General features: G+C 42.9%; 1 protein-coding gene across 1 annotated transcript in view; it reads right to left on the bottom strand.

Moving 5' to 3' along the window:
- Window positions 1–1,367: 1,367 nt before the first annotated feature.
- Window positions 1,368–17,977, bottom strand: part of cacna1db (calcium channel, voltage-dependent, L type, alpha 1D subunit, b) — a 212,252-nt gene continuing 195,642 nt past the window's right edge. The window contains exons 45-52 of the mRNA XM_056275518.1: window positions 15,493–15,965; window positions 12,219–12,245; window positions 11,469–11,609; window positions 10,374–10,531; window positions 8,758–8,867; window positions 4,164–4,298; window positions 3,771–3,956; window positions 1,368–1,770 (exon numbers count right to left, since the gene is read on the bottom strand). Of these exons, the coding sequence (XP_056131493.1) occupies window positions 1,462–1,770; window positions 3,771–3,956; window positions 4,164–4,298; window positions 8,758–8,867; window positions 10,374–10,531; window positions 11,469–11,609; window positions 12,219–12,245; window positions 15,493–15,965 (1,539 nt within the window). The 3' untranslated portion in view covers window positions 1,368–1,461. The remainder of the gene's footprint in view (window positions 1,771–3,770; window positions 3,957–4,163; window positions 4,299–8,757; window positions 8,868–10,373; window positions 10,532–11,468; window positions 11,610–12,218; window positions 12,246–15,492; window positions 15,966–17,977) is intronic.

Genomic DNA, 17,977 nt, shown 5'->3' with positions numbered 1-17,977 from the left:
GTGTGTGTGTGATGGGGAGAGGGGCGATATGCCTGAGGACAAGATCATAATTAACTGATATGTAATCTCTATTTACATCAACAAAAGGGTTACCAAAGCTATGTTTTCACACTATTTCACTTAAAATAAATCACTCAGCACCTTCTAATGTGAAAGCCAACGGAGAGCAGCCAAAAGGTGGGCAGGGGGTTACCGCTGAACAGCACTGCACATTGCATCTTTCTAATGTCGGGAATGGTTCAATTCTTTTGCCACAGAAATGACATGAAACACCTTTTTGTGAACTCACCAATTACAACAAAGGAAAGCTTGGGTTTCATACTATGTCGGCAGCTGTCAATTAACAACAGCCGGAACAAATATCGCCAAAGTACCAGTAGAAAAACTGGGTAGTGGTTGTAAGTGACCTCCCTGGAAACTCCAGTGACTACGGAGCTGGTGCAGGACCACAGTGGCTGTTGTGGGGGCTATGGTGTTTAACTGAGAGTTGAACCGACCGCTACACAACCTGCTCTTTCACAAAACGCAGTTGAAGCAGCGCTTTTGCTTAACATGAATTGATGAAAAGCAGATGCCGAAAAGAAGGGCTACAGGGCTGAGACTTTCTGACATAGGCTGGATTCACTTAGAGTTGGGAAGAAAAAGGGGGTAAAATTCCCCCCAAAATTGGCTTAACTCTTCATTGACACCATTTACAAACAATTTGTTGTGAAGATTGAGCTTTGAATGAAATACAAATTGGCTGAAGTCACTGATAAAATTCCTCCTTATTGGAAAGATCTGACAATAAAGGAGGACCTGCTAGACTAGAATATCTCACAGGTAAACAAGAAAAAAGCAACATTTTTTAAAAATAAATATATGTATTTGTTGTTTTGTCATAGAAATTCAGGAAAGTCAAATGTAACTTGGATTACTGACTACTGACCCAAACCTCTTTTTCTCATAAACAAGGCCAGATTGACTGGAGTTAAAATCATAAACATCAGATTTGACTGAAACTGATCAAATCTGTGTCATTCAGAGATTCTGGAATTGTGGGATGGCCACAAATAATTGCGGAGAGATGAATTTGGCCGACGGGGCCTCACTTCGGGTTCATCCATTGTATCAGTTCACTATTAGTAAAGAAAAACCAGCACAGCTGTGAAGAACTGCCCTGGGATCTTCTACTGTTAAAATCTTTTCCATTAACCTCCATCCTCCCTTCCGCCATTCATCGGTTCTTCTTTAAACCACCCTTCCATCCAATTCTCTACTCTTCTGCTGCCAATGCTGTCATCCTTCACTCCACGAAAAGTAATGTCAAGGCACTTTTTGTTCTCCTGTCCATCTGTATGGTAATTGGTTAGTTATATTTTCTGTCAAATGCAGGGTGCACTTGTAAGAGAGACATTGCCTCATTATCTTCCCTGTTGAAAATGTTTTTTTTTTTTTAAAATATTCCTGTTTAAGCCTTTGCTATAGCGTTGTGATGCAGATCATCTCATCCGATAAGTCCTCCTCACACTTCATGCCAATGTCCGGCTCTTCATCACTGTAGTCCTGGATAGTGTGGTCCCTGAGCCATGACTCGGCAAGCGAGTCTTGGCTGCTCCTGTTCCCTGTCGCCCCTGTGCCACCATTACCCATAGTCCCATTCAGCAGATTGCTGGCAGCGCTCTCCATCTCGTCGATGGTCAGCTCACAGGCGTCGGCAATCTCCTGTTTGGTCGCTGTCACAAATTTGGGGTCCCTGGCATACTTCCCCAGGCCCTCTGAAATTAACACCTGGAACAAAAATAAAGTAACAAAAACATACAATGCCAAAAATCTGATTTTATAAGTAAATTTTAAGCTTTCAAATACAAAAAAAATGTTGGCAACATCTGTTGGCCACCTTATGTGAGCGTTTGTATGTACTGCTGTGTGTACATGTGTGTTAAGGTTTGTGTGCATGACTTAAAGTGCCTTGCAAAAGTATTTAACCCCCTTGACAGTCATCACTAATTTCTGGATTATAAAAGATACTCACACATTTGTTCCTGAACAATATTACTTTTGTGAAACCATAAGCTCTAACAGCATGTTCCCAAAGCCAAAACAAGTTACGTTTTGCTGACTTTTTAAAAAATAAATTAAAACTAAAATATAGTGCTTGCCCTGTGATGGCCTGGCGGCCTGTCCAGGGTGTCTCCCTGCCTGTCGCCCAATGACTGCTGGGTTAGGCTCCAGCATCCCCATGACCCTGAGAGCAGAATTTGTACAGGTCTTCCAGCTTGGTGGGATGGCGCCTCTGGACTGTGATTTTTAGTCTGTGCCACAGATTTTCAATGGGGTTGAGGTCCGGACTTTGACTAGGCCACTCCAAAACGTTCACCTTTTTGTTCCTGAGCCAAGCCATTGTTGCTTTAGCCTTGTGCTTAGGGTCACTGTCCTGTTGAAAGGTGAACCTTCTCCCAAGGTTCAGTTTTATGGCAGACTGCAACAGGTTTTCTTTCAATATTTCCCTGTATTTAGCTCCATCCATTCTTCCCTCAATTTGAAGCAAGGTTCCGAGTACAGTGCCTGCAGAAGAAAAGCAACCCCATAGTATTATGCTGCCACTGCCATGCTTCACTGTAGGGAGGGTGTTTTTTAGGGCATGAGCAGTGTTAGGTTTGTGCCATACAACGCTTTGAGTTTTGGCCAAAAAGCTGAACTTTTGTCTCATCTGACCACAAAACCTTTATCCACATCCTAAATGGGTCTCTCTCATGCTTGGTCGCAAACTCCAAGCATGCTTTTATATGCATAGTTTTGAGCAATGGCTTCTTTCTTGCCACCCTCCCATACAGGCCAGATTTATGGAGGGCCCGTGATATGGTTGACCCATGCACATTTACTCCAGTTTCAGCCACTGATCTCTGGAGCTCCTTCAAAGTGATTGCAGGATCATCTGTGGCTTTCGTCACCAGCCCACGTCTTGCTTGGACACTTAGCTTTGAGGGACAGCCTGTCCTACAAAGCGTCTGGGTGGTGTGATACAGCTTCCACTTACTGACAATGGATCCAGTAGTGTTCCGTGGGACATCCAAACACTTGGATATTATTTCATATCCCTTTCCTGCCTTCTGCATTTTAATCACTTTGTCTTTTACTTCAGTATTGTGCTCCTTTGTATAAAGTTCATTAATCGGGCATGAACTCCATGAGAAAATGAAGACAGAGCGCTTTTCATACCCATAAATGAGACCTTTACTTTAATATCTTACAGGTGCACAGTAATTATATTCAATTGTTAACTTGAGTATGCTGTAGAAATAATTTATTATTTGTGTAAACTTGGAGCTTTCAGAGCACAAGGGGTTGAATACTTATGCAAGCACTATATTTTAGTTTTTAATTTATTAATAAAAAGTCAGCGAAACAACTTATTTTGGTTTTGGGAACATGCTGTTAGAGCTTATGGGTTCACAAAAATAATATTGTTCAGGAACAGATGTGTATCTTTTATAATCCAGAAATTTGTGATGACTGCCAAGGGTGTTGAATACTTTTGCAAGGCACTGTAGAGTAGTAATACTCAACCATGTGTCATGAAGAGCTGTGTGTATACAGGTTTTCTTTCTAACCCAACACTACACTTGCCGATTTCACTCTATCTGGTGTGTGTTAAATTATTGAAATCAGATGATGTAGTTAGGTTGGAAAGAAAAAATACATACACATGGCTCTCCATGACACGAGTATCATCATATTAGAGTGTAACTGGGCCTGTGCATATGTGTGAGCCTTCAAGCTCCACTCACTGCCTCCACTAGACTGGTGGCACTGCCTCTTTTTTGCAGGAAGCGCGTGCAGCTCTCTGTAGGAAGCTGTAAGCGTGAGGGAGAGTGGCTGAGGCCTGGTGGAACATCTTGGGCGTCTGTGTACCAGGAACTCTTCCGCACGGCACCAGGGATACTGCTGACACTGCCAGGACTACGCCAATCCACCTGCAGGGGTATGTGCGCACACACACACACAGAAAAAAAAATTGGAATTTAGCTGCATAATTTTGTTAGAATGCAAACTAGTTAAGCATGTTCGCCTCCATTCTGACCCTAAAATTAAACAAACTATTTAATGGAGCATGTTGCAATGCGATGTGGAAGCTCAAAGGGAAATGTCTGCCCGTCTCTGACTGAAAGACGCACACACACCTGTATGAGAGGCGTATAACACGATGAGCAGTCATGGCCAATAGGAGATGCTGGGGGTGTGGCCCAGGAGCGTAGCGACCGTGTTGGAGATAAACGGTGAATTCTACTGGCGTCCATCCCTGCCACCGCCATTACCTACGCAACCAAACACAGAAGAGTTAAATGGTTAGCATGACAAGATAGAGGAATTAATGAAGGAAAAGGCCATTTTGTGGCTGGGACTTGAACTTCCTATTAAATGCCATTCAGAGTACCACAGACTTACATGATTTGACATAATTTCAAACGAAACAACTGTTGGGAGCGATTTTGTGAAGGGAGGCCATGATTGGCTGTTTTGATGGTCACACTTTACTTGAAGGGGGACTGCTATGACACTGTCATAACTAAGGGTGGGAAGCTCTAGGCACCTCATGATTCGATTCTGATTCAGAGGGCTACGATGCGATTATACAACGATTATTGATGCATCTTGATGATTTATTTTTTCTCACTGTGACTACTTGCTACTGTTAAAACACAGCATATTTGTAATGATCCATAATTAAAATAAACAGATGAGTTTACTTCCATTATCTTTTAATAATATAGTAACAAATAGAAGAGATCGTTTCCCAACATTGCAAAGAACCAATAAGAAAAGAAACAAAAGTGTGCTTGTAGCAGCATCCTTGTTGTAAATTAACACAGGCTTCAACAAGACTTCAGCATCACTTGATAACATAAAAAGCTGCCCTCATTCACAAATAAATAATAAAGACTTCAACCAAAATCCTCCTTTTATGGGCAATGATCACAGAATCCCTCAGACAAAAAAACAAAAAAAAAAAAAAACAAACAAAACAAAACAAAAAAACCCAAAACATTTTGCTGTGTATTAAACCAAAAACAGCTTTCATCAAAAAACAACAGAATTCTGTACCAGCTGTCATACAAAACGAATGCTTTCTGTGGAATATGTGGTAAAACAATAAATAATAGAGAAAATACAAATAATAGACCACAATGAAATCATGGAAATGCATGGAAGTGCAACATAGCAAATGTGCTTAGCTGGTGAATGCTGCAATGTGTATGTTTTTGTGTTAGAACAGGAGTTGGTCTGCATGCTCTGCTGTAAGTGTGCTCTGCTGTGCAGTAACTATATCCCCTGCAGTAAAGCGGACTCTCTCTGCAGAGACACTGGTGCCTGGAATACACAAGTATCTTGGCCAATGTGGAAATCAGAGGAAACATCACCTCATTCTTACTCCACCAATTGAGAGGGTCCTCAGAGAGAGAGAGAAGTGAAGCATTACAATACTTGGTCACCTCCTCAGCTCTGGCAGAGGCTGACATGGGCTGCTGAACTCTAGCATCAGTGAAGGTCTGCTCCAACAGATTCACTAGCAGAGAAGATGAAGCCTTTCTTTTGGGAGCAGAGGGGCTGTGGTGTTGCTCCTCAGTGGTCTTGGGATGAGGGATGTCCTCCTCACTCACTGTGTTGTGCTCTGGGTTTTCCTCCTCTTCTGCTCTCACCTCTTGCTGTAGATAAACACAATAAGAACAGGTAAACACAACAACCTTACATTTTTAAATCACAATGTCAATATCTTCAACCCAAACCACATTTGAACAAGATCATTAACCAAACACAAATTTACTTTTTCTATTCGATATCAAAATTCTTGTATTGTTTATGGCATAACTGTTATTTTGTCAATGGGATAGGTTAAATAAATGTCTTAAGCCTGAAGCGACATTTTACATGTTTTACATTGATTTTTACATAAAACAAAATGGCAGAATTACCTCTAGTGATGCAGCCTCAGCGATCACTCTTCCATACGTATCCACTCTCTCTTCCTCAGGAAGGAAAGGCAGTCTTTTGAAGCGTGGGTCAAAAGCAGAGGCTGTGTGAAAAGTGTTTCTCTCCTGCTCACTGGTCTACCTCGTGCTGAGGTCCCCGTTGATGGCCTGCTTTCTCTCCCGGACCATTGATGACTCTCCAATACTGTTCTTTGTGTCCTGGATGAGTTGAGCATGCAATGAGGCAATCAAACACACTGTGGGGGGTGCTCTCCTCTGATATGACAGTAGTCTCATCTTTCATTGGCTTTAGGGCCTTAATAACATCCTCTGCACTTGAGACATCAGCTTCACTGAGAGTGCAGAGGTCAGCCTCTCTTGTCCTCACCTGAGGAGAGAGTAAGATGGCGCAGATCACAGGTTGTTGCTCCAGAAACCTGTCAACCATCTCATAAGCACTGTTCCACCTTCAGCCGACGTCTGTTCTCAGCTTGTGACACGGCAGACCAAGTAGCTTCTGCTTCTCCTCAAGCTGGTGTTTTGCAGTGGCGCTGCGGTGGAAAAACATGGTAATACGTCTGACCCTCCCCAGTAGCCTTGATACAGTGGGCAACTTGAGCGCTTGCTGAGATGCCAGATTTAGTGTGTGGGCATAATATTTCACATGTAGGAATTTACCCAGTTGAGCAGGAACAGTCATACTGGGGGCATTATCAGTCACTAAAACTACATCTTTAGTGAACTGCCATTCTTCTGCTACATTCTGTAACAGCTCAGCCACATTTGCACCCCTGTGACTCTCATTTGGTGCAGGTGAGACACGAACTGCCAGTCATCGGTAAAAGTGCGCAGCTACAGTGACATAAGATTCTGTAGCAATGGATGTCCACACATCGCATGTTATTGCTATCCTACCTGCTTTCCTCAATGATTCCATGACTTTGGTTTTGGTTTCGTTGTAGAGTGTGGGTATCACTGTGTCGGTGAAAAAATGTCGAGATGGGATGTTGTATCTCGGCTCCAAAGTGTGCAGCATAGCGCGAAAGCCCTGGTTCTCAATGACTGAGTAGGGGCACAAATTGTTGGCAATAAAAGTTGCGATCGACTTTGTGATTTGCTTCGCCCTTTCCGAGTTCGGTGGAAGTTTTGATATCACTTGTTCAGTTCTCTGGTTGGCAGCAACTACAACTGGCTGTTTTCCTCCAACTCTGGGTGGAAACGTGAAATATGGTTTCTCGTGTTTCTTGTGTTCCTTTTATTTTAGACACAACTTGCATACAGTGTGGTTCTTGTCCAGGTCCCTTTTCCTCTTCAACTTCATAGAAACCAAAATGCTTCCATACTCTGGCTTTTAAGCCAGAGGGTGCCGGTCGGATTGTATCCAACTTCGGTTGCTCGCTGTTACGGCGCCAGTGCCGGGTGTTATGTGTGCAATTACCCTCATATACAAACCTAGGGTTTGTTTTTTATGGGAGGGGCTGTTACGGCCCTAGTGCTGTGTGTCTGTAATTTTCCCTCTCCAGGTAATGCCCCGCCTCCTGTGGAACTGCTGATTGTGCCCAGGTGACCCCAATGCAGCGAATTCGGGGGGCAGTCTGGGAGACCGTCGCCACACCCGGGACGCGAACTCATGGCTCCCACACCGCAAGCGACAACGTTAACTAGTCGACTGAAGGGTCCGACCTGTTAGTCAAGGACCAACGCGTCTACTTATCCATGCACATTACACTACCCCTCTTCCTTCGGGAAGCACGTTCCCGCGCTTCAGCATATCAGCTCCCTCACGCCTCTGGGCGCACGCACTTCCGATGACCTCACGGTCTCACCATCCCACTTCTGACACCAGTTGTTAGATTCCCCGTTAAAGGTCCAGGGGATGAGGAGAAGTAACAAGGAAAGTAAAAGTGTCCCAGGGGAATAAGAAAGGTGGGAGGCGGAACCAGGTGTAAAAACAAATAGATTTATTAACAAAAATGAACCTTCAGTCAAAATATAGAATAAACAGGCAACTAAAGATGCTGGCTCTTAACTAACGAGGCTTTAACAAAACAAACTCAGAACAAAAAGAAACAAGAACACTAACAGGTTTCACCTATTTTCTCAAGGAGTATAAAGTATTGACACAAGAGCTCGCTCTCTGGTTGACAACAATGGCCCACGGGCACTGTTGGGTGTCTCTCTCCAAGGTATACACCCAGCTGATGAGGAATTGGGGTCACCTGGGCTCAATCAGCAGTTCCACAGGAGGCAGGGCATTACCTGGAGAGGGAAAATTACAGACACACGGCACTAGGGCCGTAACACTCGTGCTCAGCCATTCTCACCAAAACTGAAGAAGTAGCCTAGCTTAGAATGTAAACACAATGCACATGTTGTAAACACAATGCACACCATTACGTTTCACCATCCAGTTGGTTCAGCAGCAGCTGTAAGAAGCGTACAGCCCAGTCAAGAATTGAGATTTAAATTTCCAATTATTGCGTTTTCTGCATCGAGACATCTTTTATGAGAGAATCTCGATGCATCTAAGAATCGATTTTTTCCCCCCACCCCTAGTCATAACCAGGACATGACACCTGTCATGAACATGAAGGCATTTTTATGAATGTTTATGACTTGTTATTAAGTGTCATTCAGTCAATTATGTCATTTTTAATGGAAAGTTGACATTGTTTGAGAGGTCTTTGTTGTTGCAACCTGGGTGGGACCGAGCCGCTTGATTTGATATATTTCGTGCATCTGTATCTCGAAAACAGACATATGTACTTGCACATTTGCATGTTGTGCATGTGTGTGTGTATGCTACCTGCTGCTGCATCAGGTGCAGTGGTAGTGGTGTGCAGGAAGGAGAAGGGATGTCATCCTGACTGCTTCGTCTGCGAAGACACTCAAAGCTAAAGGTTGGTTTGTTGGAGCCTGGGCGAATACAGAAGAGTGGACAGTATTTTTCGCATTGGATCGCAGATAACGTCAAAAAAAAAAAACGAAGAATTCTCTGTTGTTAATGTTTCAGGGGAATGCTATTCAGTTGCAATACATAGCTTGTAAAACAGCTGATATATATTGTGGTCATGTACTGGATTATGTGTTTCCCCAACAACACATTTTCACTACTTCTTTAAGCTATATCTTTCAACTGATCTAGCATAATCTATCATATGATGAATTAATGCTGCTCTCCGTTGCTCTTAGATGCTGGAAGGACCAAAAACCATTGCTAAACACTTATTGGTGGGTCACTGTGTCAGTCACTATTTAGTAAAGAGACAATTTTGCACCATCAAGGACAAAGTATATGCTGGTTTCCACCCCAACTAAACACTAAACCAATTACTGGCGCGCCGATTGATGTTATTCTGAGATTTTTTACTTTCTGAGAATATTCCCAACACTGGACTGTTTTCAGTCCACAGACAACAGTAACAGTCTTCATACCACAAGACACTACTAGAATAAAAACAAACAGACTTCTTTTAGGTCGGCTAATCTGACTAGTTTCTTGGGGGAAACATTGTTTGTCATATTATACATTCTTTCCTTCTGTTCTGGGATGTAATTTTTGTAAAACAAATTGCATCAACCTTGCACTGTGTGAAATGTAAACTGCAAGGCAGAACACTGTGTTAACTCATTTAACCCAACTTATTTAAGTATATTATATTTAATTCTATCTATATGCCTAGTGATAAAACAATGAAAAGAAAAAAGAAAAAAGAACAGACAAGGTATACAGGTGACATAGTGATGGCCTATGATATAAAATGACAAAAACATTTAGTTTAACCAGTAAGTTAACCTTAATAAAAAAATAATTTTCACTGGACTTGCATTTGATCATAAAAAACAAAAAATCCCCCCTTTTTCGCTCCAATTGTATCTGGCCAATTACCCCCCTCTTCCGAGCCATCCCGGTCACTGCTCCAACCCCTCTGCCGATCCGGGGAGGGCTACAGACTACCACATGCCTCCTCCGATACATGTGGAGTCACCAGCCGCTTCTTTTCACCTGACAGTGAGGCGTTTCGCCAGGGGGACGTAGTGCGTGGGTAGATCACACTATTCCCCCTGGTTCCCCCTCGCTCCCGAACAGGCACCCCAACTGACCAGAGGAGGCGCTAGTGCAGCGACCAAGACACATACCCACATAATAATAATAATAATAACAACATTTATAGAGTGCTTTTCTCCGGCTTCCCACCCGCAGACACGGCCAATTGTGTCTGTAGGGATGCCCGACCAAGTCGGAGGTAACACAGGGACTCGAACTGGCGATACCTGTGTTGGTAAGAGGCGGAATAGACCGCCACGCCACCCGGACGCCACATTTGATCAAAATGATGAAGACTGAATCCACCGAGTCTGTAAGTGTGAATCACTTCCAAAGACTAAACTGAAATAAAATGGTTGCTGGAGCAGCCTGACCTTGAGGTGAGGGTAGAAACCGCCTCTTGGGTGACCGCCTGCCATCCTGGCAGATAAGCCGTTGGTCATCATCATAATGACTATGAGGTTGGTGATAACTCCTGCAGGCGCCAGGGTCATTGTCACCTTCAGGGTCATCATAGTCCTTATTAGCCAACCTAAAAAGCATTACCAAAAAACAAGCATTATATTTCAGATGTAAAGAGAGCTAAATATATTTTGTTATATTTTAATATTTGTACTGTATCACTGTCAAAACACACATTCTTGAAACAGTTCCACGGCAGTCAAACACTTATATAAGCTATCCCAAGTACTGGTTGTGCTACTTGTAAACTCCCCCCCTCATTTTTTCTCTGCAATTGTACCCGGCCAATTACCCCACTGGTCACTGCTCCACCCTCTCTGCCAATCCCGGGAGGGCTGCAGACTACCTCATGCTTCCTCCGATACATGGGGAGTCGGCAGCCACTTCTTTTCACCTGACAGTGAAGAGTTTCATCACCAGGGGGACGTAGCGTGTGGGAGGATCACGCTATTCCCCCCAGTTCCCCCTCCCCCCTGAACAGGCGCCCTGACCACCAGAGGAGGCGCTAGTGCAGTGACCAGGACACATACCCACATCCGCCTTCCACCCGCAGACACGGCCAAGTGTGTCTGTAGGGACGTCCGACCAAGCCAGAGGCAACACAGGGATTTGAACCAGCATCCCCATGTTGGTAAGCAGCAGAATAGACCACTATGCTACCCGGACGCCCCCCATAAACTTTTTTCTTCTTTCTAGTAATGTAAAATTATATGTTAGACACATACACAAAATAAAGTGAATGGACTCAAATAGAAAAATTAATTAACACGTTGATGTTCTGGAGTCTCCTCTCTAAGAAGTAATCTAGATTGCAAATGTGCGATACTGATCACAGAGTATTTATTTTAAAGACTACTGGTATTAGACCAATCCAACATCATTTCAGATGACTTGCGAATGGTCAGCCCTAAGCCATTTTGCAAATTCTCATATGGTACAATCCACGGGGCCTGATATCACCCTCTCGTACTGTTGAGAAGGCTGTTGTTGTCGCCATGACAGAATACCTGTCTCTTGTGAGTACGATGTCGTCCTCGTGAGTCTCCTCCCCGCTGAAGTAGTCTCCCTCCCCCCGCTCCTCATCGCTCTCCCCTCCCCCTGGCTCCTCCGGGCGAATAGTCGGGTAGAGACCACCCCCTGTTTCTGACCTGGGGTCGAAAGGTCAAAGTTGGAATGATCTGCTCATTTGAAGTGTTTTCATCAAACATTTTAATCATGATAAAATCTAAGATGATAAAAGCACAAACTTCTCTAAATAACTAACAAGGGATTCACTTCTGTAATGAGTCAACTTGGGAAACGTAAAAAGAAAACGCTTTTAACTGCCATTTTGGAAAATAAAGTCTACTGATACTATGGAAAAAAATCCTGCCAGTCATAGCAACACCTGTATAATAAGGTGTGTATTTGTGTTATGAGGTGTACGAGGTTATAAATTGACTTGCAAACTTGCAAGACAAATGTGTACTCAAATCTGTAAACTTTGTAAATGTTGGCAGGGCAAGTCACAACTTCATGATGAACTTAATGCACCTTAAGTATTTACACCCTATTTTGCAGGTATTACTATTATTGGCAGTGATTTATTACATATAACAAATTTGATAATTTCTTTACTGTGAAGTTACAACCATCCACAAACTTCCTTAAACTGGGCAGAGCTTCAATACATGTTTTGCAGCTCACAATGATGTCACCAATTTCTCCAACAAGAGCTGGGTATGTGAAGGATCTCCTTAAAGACATTATGCACATACCTAATGTAGGCCTCGTAGTAGCGTCTCCTGATCCAGAACATGTTAGAGGTCATTCAGGTGAAAAGGTTTTGTTTGGTACAGGAGATCAAGGAAAAGAGGAGGTGGTGTGCAATGACAAAAAGACAAACAGACGGAAAAGAAAAGAAAAATTAAAAACCCTTTATGTGGCAAAAACCATACTTTTTTTTACCACCCCCTTTTCCCCCACTCGTACTTGGCTAACTAACCCCCTCTCCCGAGCCATCCCGGCCGCTGCTCCACCCCCTCTGCCAAGCCGGGGAGGGCTGCAGACTACCACATGCCTCCTCCCATACATGTGGAGTTGCCAGCCACTTCTTTTCACCTGACATTGAGGAGTTTCAACAGGGCGACGTAGCATGTGGGAGGATCACGTTATTCCTCCCAGTTCCCGCTCCTCTCCGAACAGATGCCCCGACTGACCAGAGGAGGCACTAGTGCAACGACCAGGACGCATACCCACATCCAGCTTCCCCTGTAGGGATGCCTGACCAAGCCAGAGGTAACACGGGGATTCGAACCAGCAATCCCCGTGTTGGAAGGCAATGGAATAGACCACCCGATCGCCCCCTACATGTTTCATTAATATCAAAAGTACAATTGAGATGTTACCTATGCCGTTTCTCACTCACTACATGCTTGCTGAACCAAGGCTCCTTGCAGGAATTATTTGGAAAAAGTCATGTCTTGTTCTCTTTCTGGCCATCCAGACTTACAAGGAATAGACTGGTCAGCTGTGAGACTATCAGCAGAATTTTGTCACAACATAGGCTTTTATTCTTTTATAGTCGAAGAAAGGTCTACAATGTTCAAAAGCAGGGGGATGGATTTCTGCCAACAGCTACCAATTTCCATACATTCTGATAGGGGTAATATTAAATTAGCAGTATTATCGCATGCACAATATTTCAAAGGTTAAAGCTGCTGTAGGTTAAGGTTTTGTTTTTTTTTTGGTAGAAATTGTCATTACATGCTGTCAGCAATCACTAAAGCAAGTACTCTGAGAAAAACATTGGGCCTTTGTGTCTGCCACAGGCTCTGTATCTCAGAGTAACAGTGTCAGTATTTTTTAAGTTTCGGTCCTAAACTTTTATGACTGTTATATGGCCATATCAATAAATATTTTTTCAGGCGTTAATTTTTTCAAATGAACATTTAACTTTGGAATGAAACTCCATAACGATACTGTTCATGTCTTATATAGATGGTATGAAGCAAAATAATCATCTTCAAGAAAAAAAAATGTTTTTATGTCTTCAATGAACAGTCATTTAGGGACTCTACTGAGTCTGCAAGAGCATTTTCAAGTATGGTGTTTAAGCCTTAAGTCATCATTGACAGCGATCTGACACTTGTAGATGCCCTTTATGACAGGAGATGATATCAAGATAACAACCATCTGAAAACACAACAGTTCAGCCTGCCAAGAAGGTTGTTACCTGCATGCAGACAGAAAGGAAGTGAGACAGCAGGAAATTTAGAGTGACTTCTCACGGCTGTTAAATGAGCCCCATTACTCTCTAAGCGACCAAAAATGGCACACTGGAGTCAACTCAGGTTACTGGCTGATACTTTTCTATGAAATGAAGTTGGAGAGGTCAAAACACCACCACATTTTTAAGTGTCCTGGTAGCTCAATGGGTTAAAAGTGATCCATGTGGACTCTGGCTTGATTTCATCATCCTGGGATCTAATCCAGCCCAGGACCTTTTGCATCATATCATCCTTCCTCTAATACTTCCCATCTCTCCATGTTCTCTCACATAAAGCCATAAACTGCTAAAATAATAATATCACAGTGAGTGTGGTGGATCAGTTTCGCCCAACAGGGGTCCAGAACAGAAAGATCGGGGCAGAAAAAAGATTTCTCCAGAGAGAAAGCTAGTGTTCTAGCATTAGTAAAAGAAAGCTGACTGTGATGGAGTCGTATAATAAGAAGCTCAGGATAACCAGAGCCACTGAACAATTGCTTGTCCTGCAAATCTATCCTGTGAACGTTTTTTCACCCATGGAAGCTAGAAAGAAGGGTGAAAAGAGTTCTTTGATAGACGCTGGAGTTTTGTGTAAAAAAAACAACATTGGTTTGTTTCTGATGTGTTAGGTTCAAACTCATTCCAACACCTGCATAGCGTAGTGGTCTATTCCATTGCCTACCAACACAGGGATCACCAGTTTGAATCCCCGTGTTATCCGGCTTGGTTAGGTGTCCCTACAGGCACAATTGGCCGTGTCTGCAGGTGGGAAGCCAGATATGGGTATGTGTCCTGGTAGCTGCACTAACACCTACTCTGGCCGGTCGGGGCAGCTGTTTGGGGGCAAGGGGGAACTGGGGGGAGTAGCGTTATCCTCCCACATGGTATGTCCCCCTGGCGAAACTCCTCACTGTCAGGTGAAAAGAAGTGGCTGGTGACTCCACATGTATTGGCGGAGGCATGTGGTAGTCTGCAGCCCTCCCCGGATCAGCAGAGGGGGTGAAGCAGTGACCGGGATGGCTTGGAAGAGTGGGGTAATTGGCCAGATACAATTAGGGAGAAAAAAATGGGGGGGGGGCATTCCACCACCTGTCTGGAGTACAAATGCAGGACCGTTGTAGGGTAACAGTTGTTAGACAATTTTAGGGTGGAGGGGGTATATTTAGCATGGCCATCACGGTTGTGTGATCTTTATACAACATGTGTGATATCCCTGTTGCATTGGCATTACCTATAGAATATGGCAAAAAGCCCTTTTTCAGACAAGACAGCCTCTGTACTGACAAAAACAAGTATAATGAGACTGAAGTTTTGATACCTCACCGGAAATCCTGTCTCTTCTATCTGCTACTACTGTTAGAAATAGCAACACGTATTTCCTCAGTTCTTCTGTGAAGAGGAAGTGTGTGACATGGACCTTTTTATGCGTAAACATTACATATATCAGGAGGGTTTAGAGAGAAGGCACTCTGGCTGAACTTATGAAATTTGAGTCAACTAAACTCCAGAGGTCCATAATTATTTTTAGAGTTTCTCCCATACGTCTCCATTATTGCTAATCATTACTCACACATACACATACTCAGACACGCACTGCACCCCCCCCCCCCCCCGAAACTTAACCTGAACCGCAAACCAGGGTTTTATTCAACAGGGATCAACCCCAATGGCAAATGCACATTCATTTGCAAAGAAACTAATCTTATCATCATAATTTGGGACTATTTATTAGTGGAGTCTATTAAACAACACTTAAAGTCACTTTTGAGTCTATGTCAACTGACCTCATGGAATGTGTCCTCCAAGGCCTGTCCTGCTCTCCTTTGTTATTATGGGATGAGCCGGAGGTAGCTGGCGCCCCATTGGTTGTTGAGTGTGATTGGCCCTGCCTTAGAGAGCGCTTCCGCTGCCTCCCCTTGGTCATCATGGAGAAAACGGAGGGCACATTGTTGGCATTGTTGAGGTTGGCATTGGAGGACATTGACGACTGGTGGTAGGTGGAATTTGCGTGAGGGTTGTTATGCAGATGCGGAGAGTAATAATTGTGGTTATATTGGATTGGTGAAGCAGTCCCATCCCTCTCCCCTCCTTTCTCATTGTCATCGGCTCTTCTGGAGATAAATGTGGGTTCGGTTGAGACATTTGAGGAAGAAGGCAGAACTTGTAGAGGTCGCTGGGTGACATTAGAAAGGTGGGTGGAGCCCCGCTGGTCTCCATTGATGTGGTTGACGTGGTTGCCAAACAGACCACCATTACGCTGTGAGGAGACATCAGGAACCAGTGAGGAGTGAGGCAGAAATTACAGACACAATGCCTGTACGCTCGGAAAAGTTATTTTCAAACAGATGCTATCTTTTTATCTGTGTGGGCAATTTGGATTTATAACGCTTATATTAAGTTTTTCTAGCATAGTCAACAGTGATAGCAATACAACGGCAGCATGACGTTGTGTAGAAACATGTCTGCTGAGCCTGTTTGTGAACTGTAAGTCATACCCTTAAGAAAATTCCATCAGTTTTCTGGTTGTTTTCAACAGAAACATACTGTAGTTACGTTGTCTTTGGTCAAAAAAGGACCAGTTAACCAATTATTGAAAATAGATACTTCATAGCTTCTTCACTGTATTATGTTATGTTTTAAGCCTAGCAATGTTAAAGTTTTGCACAATTTGGTTCCTGATCCAAAAAACATGAAGTGCTTGGGCTCCACTGCCAGGGTCAGCTCCAGAGCATAAGGAAAGGATGGGCAATCAACTTTTGACAGGGGGGCATTTTGTTCACCTCACATAAATTTTAGTAAGTGTATAAATAACATTATCATATTTCATGAAAAGAAATAAACTATGACAGAAAGGCATACATACATATTGTCACTTATGTGCACAGGTGCACACACACTACATCCACAAAACCAGAGGTTATAGATGCAGGGGGGGGTCTGTTAAATATTTTGCGAATAAACCTATACATTGGGCCATTACCTTCACAGGTTACGAAACAAAATTCAAGGATAAACGACATCCTTTAGGCCACATCAAGAACTGGTATGCGTAATTATACAACCATATGCGTTCTCACCCAGAAACGTTGCCAAAATTACAAAAGTGCAAACAATACCACTCTTAAATAGCACAGTGTACAAGCCAGGGGAGACATTTTCCCAAGGTGCATAAGTGGATTTATGAACTCACCACTAGAACAGCTGAAGTCTAAGTTTTGCACATCACTACATTTTGGCTTTGTTTACCGCCTAGAAAATATCCACATTAGTGCTGCCAAAGTTCAACCTTGTAATATAATTGATTGGCTGGTCATACAATGTGGATATGGTAGTTTTTTTTAATTGGTTAGGCAGGTGATTGTTGTTTTTAGTAAGAAATGGTTTTCTAAATGCAAACAATCACTGTTTTGTGGTTCATTTTGCATTAAAATGTTACGTCTTCCATTACCAAATTGTATAACTTAATTTTACTAACCTAACAGTATTTCAGTTTTATTTATCTATTTTTTTGTCATGGAAAGAATTCAGCTGAGGCCACACAGTGACCTTATTGGATGGGCCTGGACCCCCAAGGCCCGCGCATAATGCCGATGCGCTACCTTTCTATTCTCCAATAAATCCCAACTATTTTGTATATACTGTACTGTACATTGTACGTATACTGGTACGCTTTGTCATGTCCATCTACCTCAGGCATGTATGTAAGTAAACTGATAACATCTATTTCAGCACCTCTGATATATTCTCTGCACCACTGCACTTTATCACTTCTTATTTCGCCTGTATATAGTAAATCCTTGTGAATATATCTGAAGATTGTTGTGTTTTAGTGTTGGGTTACACTTTATTTTAGGGGGTCGGAAATTAGTAATAAGGTGGTAATTATCACGTAATTACTTAGAAATAAGGTTGAAATTACCTTGTAATTTGGGTTAGGGTTAGTTGTAAAATGACCTGTAAGAACTACCACCTTATTACTAGGAAATTACAAGGTAATTTCAACCTTATTTCTAAGAAATTACGTGATAATTACCACCTTATTACTAGTCTGTGAATGTTCTCATTCATCCAGGTCATGGTTATCCAAAGGAGTTGAATCAAGTGCAACTGGACTTGGTATATATACGTGAAGATGTTTAGCCTCTCATCCGAGAGGCTTCCTCAGTTCGTGCCTTTCTGACTAGACGAAGCTAGTCTGACTGGCTGGTGATGAGACTCAGAATTTATCCTCTTGGAGTCGTTGTCAGAGCTATAGATGTCCATGGCTCT

This window comes from Lampris incognitus, chromosome 2, assembly GCF_029633865.1.
Source record: "Lampris incognitus isolate fLamInc1 chromosome 2, fLamInc1.hap2, whole genome shotgun sequence".
In the NCBI taxonomy this organism is placed as follows: domain Eukaryota; kingdom Metazoa; phylum Chordata; class Actinopteri; order Lampriformes; family Lampridae; genus Lampris; species Lampris incognitus.
This window is presented reverse-complemented; position numbering and strand designations above follow the sequence as displayed.